The sequence below is a fragment of the Protopterus annectens genome, chromosome 12.part0 (genome assembly GCF_019279795.1).
Source record: "Protopterus annectens isolate FY-2018-M chromosome 12.part0, PAN1.0, whole genome shotgun sequence".
NCBI lineage: Eukaryota > Metazoa > Chordata > Ceratodontiformes > Protopteridae > Protopterus > Protopterus annectens.
In genome coordinates, this window is record NC_056746.1 from 558,684,148 (window position 1) to 558,698,048 (window position 13,901).

At 41.6% G+C, this 13,901-nt stretch overlaps 1 protein-coding gene across 1 annotated transcript in view; it reads right to left on the reverse strand.

Annotated features, from left to right (window-relative positions):
* LOC122816707 (transformation/transcription domain associated protein) overlaps nucleotides 1–13,901 on the reverse strand; it is a gene marked incomplete in the record, with an annotated part of 2,794,447 nt that overhangs the window by 847,199 nt on the left and 1,933,347 nt on the right. The window contains 1 exon segment of the mRNA XM_044089697.1: nucleotides 7,939–8,152. Coding sequence (XP_043945632.1) covers nucleotides 7,939–8,152 — 214 coding nt within the window.

The window sequence follows — 13,901 nt, forward strand, 5'->3', positions numbered from 1 at the left end:
CTGACAGGCTACCCGCAGTCGGCCTGAGTTCCAAAGTCTAGGTCCGGCGTCGGTTGCTGTCACCTCTTCCCTGATGTCAGTGCGCCAGGGGTATAAAAGATGCAGCCGACACCATTTTCTTCAGTTTTTCTTGCCCCAGATGTCAGGTGCCCCAAAAATGGTAGGCTAAATTATGCCAATAAGCATGCATGCACATAAAACAACTTTTCCTTCATCTACAAGCAAATACACCACATAGGTTGTATAGGATAGAGAAGTACAGATAAATCCCAGCAAAGAAAGGGGGCATGGAGGGAGGGTAACCTGGACTGCAACAGTGAATACACTCGAACATCTACATTTATGGTAGGTACACAACTGTACTATGTTCATCATGTTTCACTGTTGCAGTCATTACAATTGGGTTGAATCCCAAAGCTAAGGTTGGGAGGCTGGAGCTAAATAGGATTAGGAGAGGCTATAAAGCCCTGCAGAACTGCAGTGGCAAAGCCTGTCCTGGATTTAGAGTAGAGAGGGAAGTGATAGTGCTTTGTAAAGGTATGCACTGAACTCCAAGTTGCAGCCTCTAAGATGTCTTTGGTTGGTACTCCTCTGAGAAAAGCTGCTGAAGTGGCTGCTGCTCTGGTTGAGTGTGGCCTAACGTCCTTAGGCACTGACTTGCCATGCTGTGAATAGCAGAAATGAATGCAATGGCCTATCCACTTTGAAATAGTCTGTTTTGAGATAGGCTTTCCTTGTGATGCTGCAGCATATACCACTAGAAGTTGATCAGTCTTTCTGAAAGCTTTAGTTCTGTCCAAGTAGAAGTGTAGCTGTCTGTGAGTGTCCAAGGAATGCAGAATTCTCTCACCCTTATTCTGTGGGTTTGGATAAAAGGTAGGCGAATTAATTGTTTGGTTAAGGGCCACACTGGACACTACCTTAGGCATAAATGTAGGGTTTGTCCTCAGCGAAACCCTGTCTGGATGAAAAATGACAAAAGGTTCCACAGCCATGAGTGCCTGTAACTCTGAGACTCTTCTAGCAGAGGTTATTGCTAGGAGCAGAGCTGTTTTCCAGGATAAGAATTTTATGTCAGCTACAGAGGCTGGCTCAAATGGAGGCAGTGTGAGTTTTTCCAAGACATAGTTGAGGTCCCATGCATGTATTGGTGCTCTCCTTGGAGGTCTTATGTTTTTGGCCCCTCTGAGGTACTGCCTTAGTAAGGGATGTGAAAAAATACGTGGTTCTGTATTGTAATGAGCTGAAATGGCAGAGACATGAATTTTAATCAATGAAAAGGAAAGGCCTTTATCCAGCATCTCAGTTAAGTATTGTAAAATCTAAGGAATATTTGGAACAATCGTGCCAATACCTTGCGCTTTGTTCCAAGCACAGAATCTCTTCCATTTGTCTGCATAAGATTTTCTGGTGCTAGGCCTCCTGGCCTCCAAAACAACATCCATCACTGCTTTAGAGAGAGGTGTGTCTTGAGAGGCTATATTATCTGCCATGCCGCCAGGTTTAAGGTTTTGAGTTGGCTGTGCAGTATCTGACTGTCTTGTTGGGTCAACAAGTGAGGAATTTGAGGTAATGTCCAGGCTGGGCAGTGAGACAAGCTCTTTAGGATTGGGTACCAGTGCTGGCGGGGCCAGTCTGGGGCAATCAGTATCATTTTTGGTTTCTCTTGTCAGACCTTGAGGAGTACCTTGGGGAGGAGAGACAGAGGAGGAAAAGCATATACTGTTAGATTTTTCCAGCTGAAAGAGAGAGCATCCACTTTCCATGCTTGCTTGTGATAAGTCCTTGTGCAGAATCTTTGTAGTTGGTAGATGTGAGGGGAGGCAAATAGGTCTATGTCCGGGCATCCGCAGGTCCTTGTTATCATGCTGAAGACTTGTGGATCCAATTTCCACTCATGGGGATCGATTAGGTTTCTGCTTAGTTCGTCTGCCAGAGTATTTTTCCTTCCTGGCAGGAATTGTGCTTGCAGATGTACTTGGTAAGTCAATGCTGTGTGCCACACGTTCATGGCTAGCCTACAGAGGGGGTAGGAATGTGTGCCTCCCTGCTTGTTTATGTACCACATGACTGTAGTATTGTCCGTATTTATTAGTAGTTGTACTGGATGAAGTTGATCCAAGGCTGTTGGGGCATTCTGAACAGCTAGCATCTGTTTTTGATTGATATGTAGATGCATCTGACTTGCGGACCATGTGCCCTGAATACATCTTCCTGCCATATGGGCCCCACAGGCGTAATCTGATGCATCTGTTGTCAAAGTCTGCCTGGCTGTGGGTAAAGTAAATGGCTGTCCCGTGTTGTGGTGACAGGCTTTTGCCCACAATCGAAACTCCTGTTGCAGGCAGGGAATGAGGGTAATTATTGTTTCCAGGCTGTGGCAATGTTGAGTCCAAACACTTTTTAGATACCATTGTAGTTTCCTCATATGCAGTCTTGCATATGGAATTAGCAGAATGCAGGATGCCATGAAACCCAAGGCCTGCAGAATTTTTCTTGCAGATAATTAGGTCTTTGTTGCCAACATTTTGAAATAAGTAGTCAGTTGTCTGTGTTTGTCTGGCGAGATAAGCCATCTGGGCAGTTTCATTTAAGCTTGCACCCAGGAATATTATCTCTCGAGAGGATACGAGTTTTGATTTCTTCTCGTTTACTGTGTACCCTAGACTTGTCAGTAATCTTTTTACAAACGCCAGATGCTGTAGTAGAATGTCCTTGTTCTCCGCTTGAATAAGGCAGTCGTCCAAGTAAGGATATACTTGTATTCCTCTGTCTGCAAAATGCAATTACTGGTGCCAGGCACTTTGTGAAGACCCTGGGTGCATCTGATAAGCCAAAGGGCAGTGCAGAGAATTCGTAGTGCATTGAGCCAGCTTTGAATCTGAGGTATCTTCTGCATGTTTATCTGATTGGGACATGCAAGTATGCCTCTTTCAGATCTAAAGTCACAAGCCAAGCCTTCTTGCCCAACATGGGCAGAAGCTGCTGTAGAGTCAACATTTTGAATTTTGGAATATCCAGATATGTGTTTAGAATAGATAGGTCCAGTATTGGTCTCCAGGCTTTGTCTTTTCTGGGTACCAAGAACAGTCTTGAATAGAATCCTTGACCCTGCTCTTGTTCTGGTACTTGTTGAATGGCCCTCATGTCCATGAGGGATTAAACTTGTTTTTGTGCCTCTGCCCATTGATTGCGTGGCAGGTCTGGCATACCGTTTTGCTTTGGCAGGGTGTGAAAGTGGAACCTGTAGCCTTCTGAAACTATATTTAGTACCCATTTGTCCTGGGTGATCATGTGCCAATTTTGTGAAAAAAGTGCTAGTTTTCCCCCCAAAGGGGCTGCCAAAAGATAAGTGCTTGGTGCTGGAATGGGAAGTCATTGAGACTGTTTCCTGTATGGCTGTGATTTTTCCTCTCCGCTCTTGGAGGTAGAAGCACCCCATTATTTGGGCCTGTATGAGCCTTGGGGCTGTGATCTGCCTCTGGGGCGTCTGTCTCTGCCCCCTTTGTGGTCTGACACTGGAAAGGACCAATTTTTTGTAGGCCAGTTCCTGCTAAATCTGGGAGGTTGTACCTGCAAGAAATCCTTGACTGTTTGCAGAGATTTAGCTTTGTCCTCCATTTTCTTCAACACCTCTTCTGCTTTAGCACCAAACAAAGTATCATGCTATAAAGGAGCATCTAATAGTTTTGCTTTAACATGATCCGGCAAATTTTGCTCTTTTCACCAAGCATGCCTTCTAATGACAGAACCTGTAACAGCAGCCCTGCAGGAGGCCTCAAGAGAATCAAAACCACATTGCAAAGTATGCTTTCCAACTTGTTCAGCTGCATGCAATAAATCCTGCATTTCTTTATTGTCTGCACATTCTGTACTTGCTGGCATTTTCTGTTTAAGCAAATACATAAGATATTGCTGATACTTAAGCATATCAAATTGGCAATTTACAGCCAAGGTAACAAAGGTATAAATCTTTTTGCCCCATCTGTCTAGGGCCCTAGAATCCCTATCAGAGGGGATAGGGTTTTTTGCAGTAGAAGCCTTGACCCCTTTGGGACCCTGAGAGATGGTTTCAGGGTCAGCTGCAGGGTTCTTATAGAGAAATTTATGTGAATCAGGAACCCTGTAGTATCTGTCTGGCTTAACCGGAGCTGGTCGTAAAGTCTGGAGAAAAACTGGACTCTGAAAATACATCATCTACAATGTCTAAAACAGGCGGGATAGCAAGGGGCCTGTGCTGGGGCAATAAAAGGAAATCTCTGAGCCTTTTCTTGGATTCTGAATAGTCTTGGCTCTCCCAATGGAAATGCTCCCTCATAGTATGCAGTGTTTCCCCAAAAGAATAATCCTCAGGAGGAGAGATGCTTTAGTCTTTGCCTTTATAGCTGAAGTAGGTTTCACATATAACTGTGTAGGCCTGAAAACACCCTCAGAAGCAGATGCCTGCTCAGCGGCTCCGGACCCATCTGAGGGAATGGTTTCAGAGTGTCCAATACCTTGAGTTTCCAGAGGCCCAAGTTGGCTCCACGTGGGAGTCGGAAGCGGCCTGTGGCTCTGAGGTAGCGGGTGTCAGGGCGCCTCACTGAGAACCAGCGAAAGGCCTAGAAGAAGTCTCGTCATCGGTTTTGGATCTCGGATGCCTGTCCCTTTCTTTTCATTTTTTGTATACTCCGGTAGTCGGCTGATCCGACGGCATTATATAATTAAATCTTCTGCCAAAGTAATGAAATGCAAATTCGTACCGACGCTTAATAGTACGTTGGTTAAATCTAGCCCAAAACCGACAACTAGCAATGTTATGGTCAGGGCCTAGGCAAGGAATACAGTAAGAATGAAAATCCTTATGAGGTATCTGCTTCCCACAAGAAATACAATTATTAACTTTTTCTGACGTCGGTCTGGAGCAAGAAAAAGTTTCAACGGGTACTTAGCTTTAATGAAGACTTCAGATCTGAAATTCGAATTTGAAAACTTCAGGAGTCGGCCGACCGGCACTTGCGAACTGCTTTTGCTTCGGGCACCGCGCGGCAAGAAAGACTGAAGAAAATGGCGTCGGCTGCATCTTTTATACCCCTGGCGCACTGACGTCAGGGAAGAGGCGACAGCAACTGACGCCAGACCTAGACTTTGGAACTCAGGCCGACTGCGGTAGCCTGCCAGCAGGATAACCCAATTGTAATGACTGCAACAGTGAAACACGATGAACATCAGCTTTATACCTTAAAAGAGCAGGCTTTCATACCAGCTTCTTGTCAAGTCCCTTCCCCTCATCCCTCTATCTTTCTGATGTATTCCCTGACTCTTTGACCGATTGTAGATGCTGCATATTCAAAGACATTTACTACAGCACAATATATTGAATTTCATTTCAAAGTGGTGGCAGTGGGTGTATAAAGATTAAAAGGGTGCATAAGAATTTACAAGATGAAGGGTTAACTTTTGTTACTATAGATGCCATTAATTTATTTTCAGACATCCTGCATAATTTAGGCTTAGAATAATTTTATAACTATCTATGTAGGAAAAGTAATTTTGATCATACAAATATCAAATTCCTTACTGAACTGATGAAAGTTGTGCTGGAAAACAACTTCATTTTTGGAAGGATAACTATTTAAACAAGTACAGGGGTTGCTATGGGGGGCATCTTGTGCCCCAACATTTGCAAACCTGGTGATGGCAGAATGGGAATATAATGTTGCATTACATTCACCTTATTGCAACAATTGGTACCTCTATGAGGGTACCTGGATAACACCACATCATAATTATTTGTATTAGAAGTTTGGAGAAACTTAAAGGAGGTTTTTGATTATCTTAGCAACACTACAGAATTCCTTAGATTTACTATGAAAAGTTTGATTTTGAATCAAATATATATATATAAGAAACCCACATACTCTAATACACTTTTGCAATTTAGTAGCCATCTAATACAACAAAAAAAGCATTGATAAAAAGGACAAAGGGTAAGATTAGCCAGGATGGTATCATCTTACGAGACCTTTACACAGGAGACTAGTAAGCTTAAGAAGATGTTAGCAACTAGAGGGTACCCACTTAAGAGCAGTGGCAGATGAAGTCATCCAAAAATGTAAGGGGTCATTTTATGAGCCCATTTTGGGAAAAGGGTGTTTTAACAACACTGAAGTAATGGAATCTAGATCTAGTAGGTATTTTAGTGGGGCCATGCTGTTAACCTATAGTTTACATTTTTATGATATTAAAAATGTGATTTGTAATAATTGGAAATTATTACAAATGGTAGGTGAACAGCTTAATATTTTAGGTGCACATCCATCATTTGTCTATAGGAAGGATACTTAATTAAAACTGTTGATTGAGAGCGTCAATATTAGGAGTGACGATGGTAGAATGAAGAAATGTGGGCATTGCAATCCCTGTAAACACATTGTGGAAGGGTCTTCCTTTTTTATCGCTGGGTATGGTGAAGTGGTTTTAAATCAGAAATTTAGTTGTTTTAGTTCAAGAGCTGTATATGTGGGCTCAGTGTCCGACATGCCCTGCTTTTTACATAGGAAAGACAAAGAAGCATTTAAAGACAAGGATTCATCAACATGTCTATTATTTTAGTAAAAAGAATGAATGCAACGCTTTATATAAACATATTAAAATCAATAGTACACAATTTTAAACTTTACATCATAAATAATATTGAGGATATAATTTGAGGGAAAGATATTTTAGAATGGAAAGAGTTAAGATGGTAACTTCACTAATGACAATGGTCTGAACAACATGGCTTCTATTTCAAGTATATTACATTTCAAAGCTTAATTGTATATGTAAACAGCTAGTATAAGGTTTTATACATAATTTTATTTAATGTATTAAAAATGGTTTTCAATAACTGGATTGGTCCTAGATGGTGTTTTAAAAAAAAATAACATATTTATAATCATTTTTTATTTAATAGAAATAAATGATAAAGTGGATAAGGATATTCCTACTATTCCTTACACTGCTTTACATACATTTATACACATTATGAATCCATTGTATGAATATAAGAATTTATTTTTAATTATGCAACCTATTTGAGGTAACCAATTATTTAATAGCATTTTTGGCTGGCGATCAGTTAACCTTTTAACATGGATTGTGTTACATAGGTCTTTCATTATGAAGACGTCCAAAATAGTGGCCGAAAGCACTTAATTTTTTTTTTTTTTTTTCAATAAAGGATTACACGCCAGTACTCCTGTGCGGACCATACTTTATTCTTAGTTTAGTTTGGTGGACTTTTGGCTGTTATACATTCTGCTTCACTATGAATGAATTTCTCTCTATAATTCATTCCACAAAACTTAGTGTATAAACACTGAATCACTAAACAATCTTACGCAAAAAGTTTCTCCTATTTATAATACAGCATTACCTCTGTAGTCTGCACATTGCATAATATATTATAGTTACTGTATACTGCACTGTATTTCTTTTGTTTGCTCATTTGTATTTGCTGTGTCTGCTGTTATTCTTTTGTGCCTTCGTAACCTTGGTCATGTCTGAAAAAGGTCTTTGGACTAGTGTATTTATCAGGTTACCAAATGTACAAATAAATAAAAGAATTAAGCTACTTACTAGATGCTTCTTATGGTGTGACAAAAATACATAAATATTTGCAAAGCTTGCAAATGAAATCAACAACCATGTATTTTACTTGCATGCCAGGTTCCGATACTAAAATATTTTCTGGTAATTTAATACACGTACTCTCCCAGACTGCATTCAGTCAGTTTCCTATAGAAAAAAATAGTTGAATTTGGATTTAACTACCAGCTGACAAGTTACCAAAACAAAAATATAATACAGTACTAATAGTGAGGTTTCAAACTTAATTTTAAGTAACTGATGGAATCAATAGTTTTAAGTAAACCAAACTAGAAACAACATGGTGGGGTCTCTATCCACTCCTACCTCTATGCACTGTTTAATCCAAAAGTGGTTTCCCATAGCTTCCCAGTTCTGAGAGCAAGTTACATAGAGCAATCGCTCATAGACACGATGCTTCATTGAAGTGTCGAACACCTCAAAGAATTTGCTTCTGATGTGATTCTGTGGACAGCGCAGTCCTGCCAGGAATGCTGGTTCAAGTTTAGCTGTAAGCTCACTGCCCGACAGATTCTCATCCCTGGAAGGAGAGAGAGTAAACATAAAAGCAAACAGCTGAAAATGTGTGAGAAGGTTCTAAGAATGCATATACTTGTGGAAAATTATTTTAACATATGAAAATGAAAGCAAACATTTTATGTTATGCATGCTGTTCTTCATATAAAACAAAACACAGCATTAGCTCAGTGGCATAAGAACTGCAAAAACTCTAAGGCTTGGTCTACACACTAGGGAAATGAACCACAAGGAAAGCTCCATAAATGCAATTATAATAATTTGGTAACGATGCCTAATAATGCAGAATCACAGAAACACTGAGATTTCATTCAGACTGAAGTGCCTTCTTGGTGAAATGTTTACCACTATGACAAACTGGGCAATGCCACTTTTCTTATGCATAAAATTAAATTATCTCAACTTAGAAAATGCAACATCAGAGAATGTAGGGTTAACTTAGGAATATGAAAGTTGTGTGAGCACACTCAGCACAACAGTAATGTTCAAATATGAGGATCACTGCTGCAGTACTACTCACATTGCTTGGGAATTAGCTGCAGATGGATTCCGATCAGTTGATCGAGTTTTCAGAAACTCAAAATTCATATCGGCGAGACAGTACAATTGAATTTCTGAAAACTCAAAGCTTTTGAATGAAGACTGCGGTACAGTGAGAATCGGGAAATTTATCATTTTCCTCAATGTAATGGGATCTTGGAGTTGGTGCATATACATAATTTGCAGGATGAGAGAGATATTTTTTTAAATGTTGGAGTTTTCAGAAATTCGATCATATCATCTTGTAGATATGAATTTCAAGTTTCTGAAAATTTGATCAAATGACAGATTCCTCTACATCTTTGTCTGACTTCCAGAGTTTCAAACATCCTGAAAATACCACCAGTACACCCATCCGAAGGATGGCAGAGGAATATTCAGTAGAAGGCAGAAAGCAGCTGGCATCAGTTTCAGAAAGTTAAGTAAGGAAAATAAGTGTACTGCTCAGCACTAGCAAGGGGGCTGACCTATCCAGGATATGCCCCATCCCCCAATCAATGTAGTCATCAGAGTGAGAGAAAAAGGAGGTGTCTCATCAGCACAAATTCCTGCCCATGGAGACCTACGCAACAGGAAAATATGGGTCTTAGGTTAAGTGGAAGGGAGCCTATACTGCAGTAGTGATCTCTGTATTTAAACATCTATCTGTATTTAAACATCTACTGCTATGGAGAGTACGTTTATACAACTTTACTAAGTTCATCTTAAGAATCACTACTGCAGTATCCTTTATGATCTTTGGGAAGCATACTACAGTACTACAAACTCAAAGGACAATGTGACCCAAGACAGGCTGCTAAGTACCTTACTGTAACTCCTAACAATCTAGGGTACTCCTTCAGCAACAAAAGACATACTAAACTACTTCTACCAGGTGTCGTCATTCTGGCTCTGGATTTCAAAGCATGTGTTACATGTAAGGGCACAAGTTGTTCTTTGTCCTAATACTAGCACATTGACAGATCAGTTAAAGGAAATAATGTGTCCCTCCACCCCATTTCTTTAATGTCCAAAAAGACAGAACTGCTCAAGAAACAGGTGACAGCATCCCTCCAAAAAATAATGAATCCAGACAGATGAATGAAGACTCCCTAAAAGACCTAGAGTTGCAATTATCTATGCTGGGAACCACAGTCTGCAGTTCAAAATGCAATAAACAAATACACAGAAGTGTCACTATAGGGCAGCAGGACAGAAAAACAGAACATTCAGGACTGCTTTTGCAAAAGTTGCTTATGTCCAGGATGCTACACTCCCATAGCAATATTTTCTGAACATGTAAACCATGGACCAGGTAGCTGCAGCACAAGTATTCTGCAGCAATAGGCTTCTAAACTATGCAGTAGAGAATGTGTTAGCCCTAACTACACTTGAGGCATTGCAATTAGGAAGGAACATGTTAGCAAGGAAACAGCAATGGTAAACACCACTTCCAATCCAAGAGGACCATCTAACTTGTTCTTGTTCCTGGCAAAGGAAACACACACCTTGCTCAGTAGTTCCCCCAACAAACCTGTTGAACATAGTATCCCCAAGAAAAATACAAGGGCAGGTGCACACATTGCTTCAGTGTAAACTGAGACAATGTTAGGCAGGAACTGTAGGTTTGTGTGCAGATCAACCCCATCCTTATCAAATCTCACAAATATCTCTTCAATTTTGAAAGCCTGTTGCTCAAACATTGCTGGCTGATTTAACAGTCACCAGAAAGAAAAATTCCAAAAAATGAATGTCAGAAGACGACACTGCTCAGAAAAGAGGCAATGTCAAGTTTTCCCAAGTGACATTTATTTAAGTCATAATCTGAGAAGAGAAAATGAATGGGAAAACAGAGGTGGAAAATATCCCTCAAAGTTCTTCAATACAGCCAATTGGGCTATTGCCTTGTCACCTACTGGATTATGAAATGCTGAAATACTTAGGTTCATAGGTTCATACTAGGCTATCTGCCCTAGGGCATTTATAAGCCTAGCCAGAATGTGTTTGGCTTTCGCCACCCATTTTAAATTTATTTTGCTATGCCCTTTTTCGAGGTTAGTATACTGTGCCTCTGTCTAACAGTGACACAGAAGTGATACCCGGGGTAAACCTACGATCCCCCATCCACTCATCAAGATTCCTCTTGAAGAGAGTCAATGAGGGACTCTGCCTAACCTGGACTGGGATTTTATTCCAGAGTGAAGGGAGCCTCTGGGTTATGAATCTGTCCCTCCAGCATGTCCTATTTACTTCAGTGCTGAGGTTCAAGTCTCTCGAGCCAGAGCTCGACGGGATTTGGATTTTCTGAGGTGCAGCATGTCCATTAATTCCGGTTGGACATGGCTTTATACGTCAGGCACAGATCGCCTCTGAACAGGCGGTATGCCACTGAGTAGAGCTGGAGTTTCTTTAACCGGGCAGCATATGGCATCTGTTTGAGCCCTTTGATCCTCTTGGTGAGATACTTTTGGGGTCTTTCCAGTTGCTGCAGGTGTCTGGTAAGGTACATCCCAAAAGGGGCATTGTACTCAATTATGGGCCTGATGAGGGATGAGTAAAGAGGCACGATGACCTCCCCTGATCTAGATGTGAATCCCTTCATGATTAGTTGGGCTATATAAAATGTTTTTCTAACCCCTTTGGCCACATGGTTGTCAAATGAGAGGTTACTATCAACTTGGGTCCCCAGGTCCCCAATTACTTCTGTAATTAATGGATTACCACCTATGTGGTAATTTGTGGGCACTTTGTTTTTGCCAAAGGGGATGACTATACACTTTTTGGCATTTAGCTTGAGGCCATGGCTCTGGCACCAGTTGTCTGTTTCTATGAGGCCCTTTTGGAGGATGCTTGTGTCGGCTGGAGAGTCGATTATGGCGCCCAGTTTGCAGTCATCTGCGAACTTGGTCAGCCACAGTCCTTCAGTGTTGGCCTGTACCTCCGAGAAATATATACCGAACAAGAGAGGTCCCAGGACTGAGCCTTGTGGGACACCACTTGTAACTGGTTTGGAGTCTGACATGGCTCCAGCAATTCTAACCATGTGGGTTCTGTCCTTGAGCCAGTTTGCAATCCATCTAGTGACACAGGGGTTTATATTTAAGCTGGTGAGCTTATCTATAATGCCCGAGTGGGGTATTGTATCGAAGGCTTTTGCGAGGTCCAGGTGGGCTGTGTGGACCACCTTCCCCTCGTCAATGGCCTTGGTGACTGTTTCAAAGAAATCAACCAGGTTTAAGAGGCAGGATCTGCTCTTAACAAAGCCGAACTGGGTAGGATCCAGTGTCTGTAGGTCCCCAATATCTTTATTTATGAGGTCCATGATGATCCTTTCCATAGCTTTGCAGACCAAGCTAGTCAGGCTTACGGTGCGATACTTTCCAGAATCCGTTGAGGCACCACCTTTATGGAGAGGGACCACTGTTGCTGTACGCCACTCTTTGGGCACATATCCTGTAGTAAGGCTGAGATTGAACAGTAGTTTTATGTTTGGGTTTAGCTCTTCTTGGAGTTCATGTAGGACGCAGCCCGGGACACCGTCTGGTCACATTGATGCTGTGTTTTTTGCTTTGGAGAGGGCGGCTCTTACCTGAGCATCTGAGATGTCAGGGGGGCAGCACTCTGCTGGGATAGATATTTGCCCTTTGGTGGGAGAAGTTTGCGCTGAACCTGTCAGCTAGGATGTTGGCAATGTCTGTGGGTTCAGTGTATTTTTTGTCATTTTAGACCAATTCTGAGCATATCTGGGAATTACCACCCAGGTTCCTAACATAACTAAAGAAAGCCTTGTGATTATCCTTAGTGTCCTGTGCAATTTTTCTCTCAAAGCTGGCCTTAGACAATTTTATGAGTGCCCGTAGTTTTTTGCTAATACTGATCAGTGATGCCTTCCCTTTTTGGGATTTTGCTCTATCATTTAGTAGCTTCCTCCTTCTATTGTATAGTTTGTTTATGGCTGGGGTCCACCAGACAGGATGTCTGCCTTTGGAGGATTGGGTCTTGGTTTTATTTGGGATCGCATGATCCATGCATTCCTGAAGGTGTTCATAGAATGCGTTTATAAAGGATTCTGAGGTCTGGGGCGTATTTTTCACATGCCCGGGGGCTTTGAAGGATTCCACCTCGGTTTTGAGGAGTGTGAAATTTGCTTTAGAGAAGTTTTTCACTGTGGTTTTCTGGGCAGGGGGTGGGGTCGGGATGTGAATATCCAGTGAGATTAGTTTATGGTCTGATCTTACCAGTGAGGGATACACTTCTGGTCTGGAGCATAGAGTCCCCATGTTGGTGATAATCAGGTCCAGTATGTTTTCCCCTCTTGTGGGAGTGGTAACAAGTTGTTCCATAGCATTTGAGTTTATAAATTCTAGGAACCTTTGGGCTAGGGTGTTGGAGCTAGAGTAATGCTCCCAGTCTATGTTAGGGTAGTTGAAGTCGCCCAATATAATGGTGTTTGGAGAGACCTTCATATTTTCCAGTGTTCTCAGAAAGGCAGAGTGGGGTTCCTGGGTTTGGGAGGGTGGTCTGTAGCAGGCTATAAACTGGAAGGCAGTTTTACCCTGAAAGAAAAACTTAAAAGCAGAATAGTTAAAAGTCCAGAATTGATCAGACACACCAAGTAATGCAGAAAGAGAGACACTCTAAAGAAGATACTAACCTCCTTGGACACACTTGACAGTGCGGCCCTCTTTCAATCTGCAGTGTAAGTTGAGCTGATGGCTACCTTTCTGGCAGCCAGGAAAACAAATGAAATTTTACATGGTACCCCATACCAAGCTACTGCCTTCCTGTCAGCAGTTCAGCACATCTCTTCATCATCAGACCAGAATGGAACATGCAAAACTTGTTCCATTTAAGAACATCCTGCACAGCACGACCTAGACAGTGTACAGTCTGGGTCAGTTGCTGGAGAACACATCAAATCTGATTAATCCAGTACAGCATTGTCAGAATCAGGAGGGCCCATCATTCTACAACTTCAGGATCCACTGGATGAGTGGAGTTGATGTGAATACATAGATCAACTTCCTACTCCATGGCAAGAAAAATGCCCCAAGAAAGACCTGGCTCTTGCGACCACAAATAATGAAACAGTGCCACTTTCTCAATGACAGCAAGACTGTCTTAAGATTACACTAACTCACTTTACAGTCACAGTGATGAATTCTTCAAGAGATACTTGTCATATAAATTAAATGCCCCTTCATTTTCTATGTATGAAGGTGCACTGGTTCTTT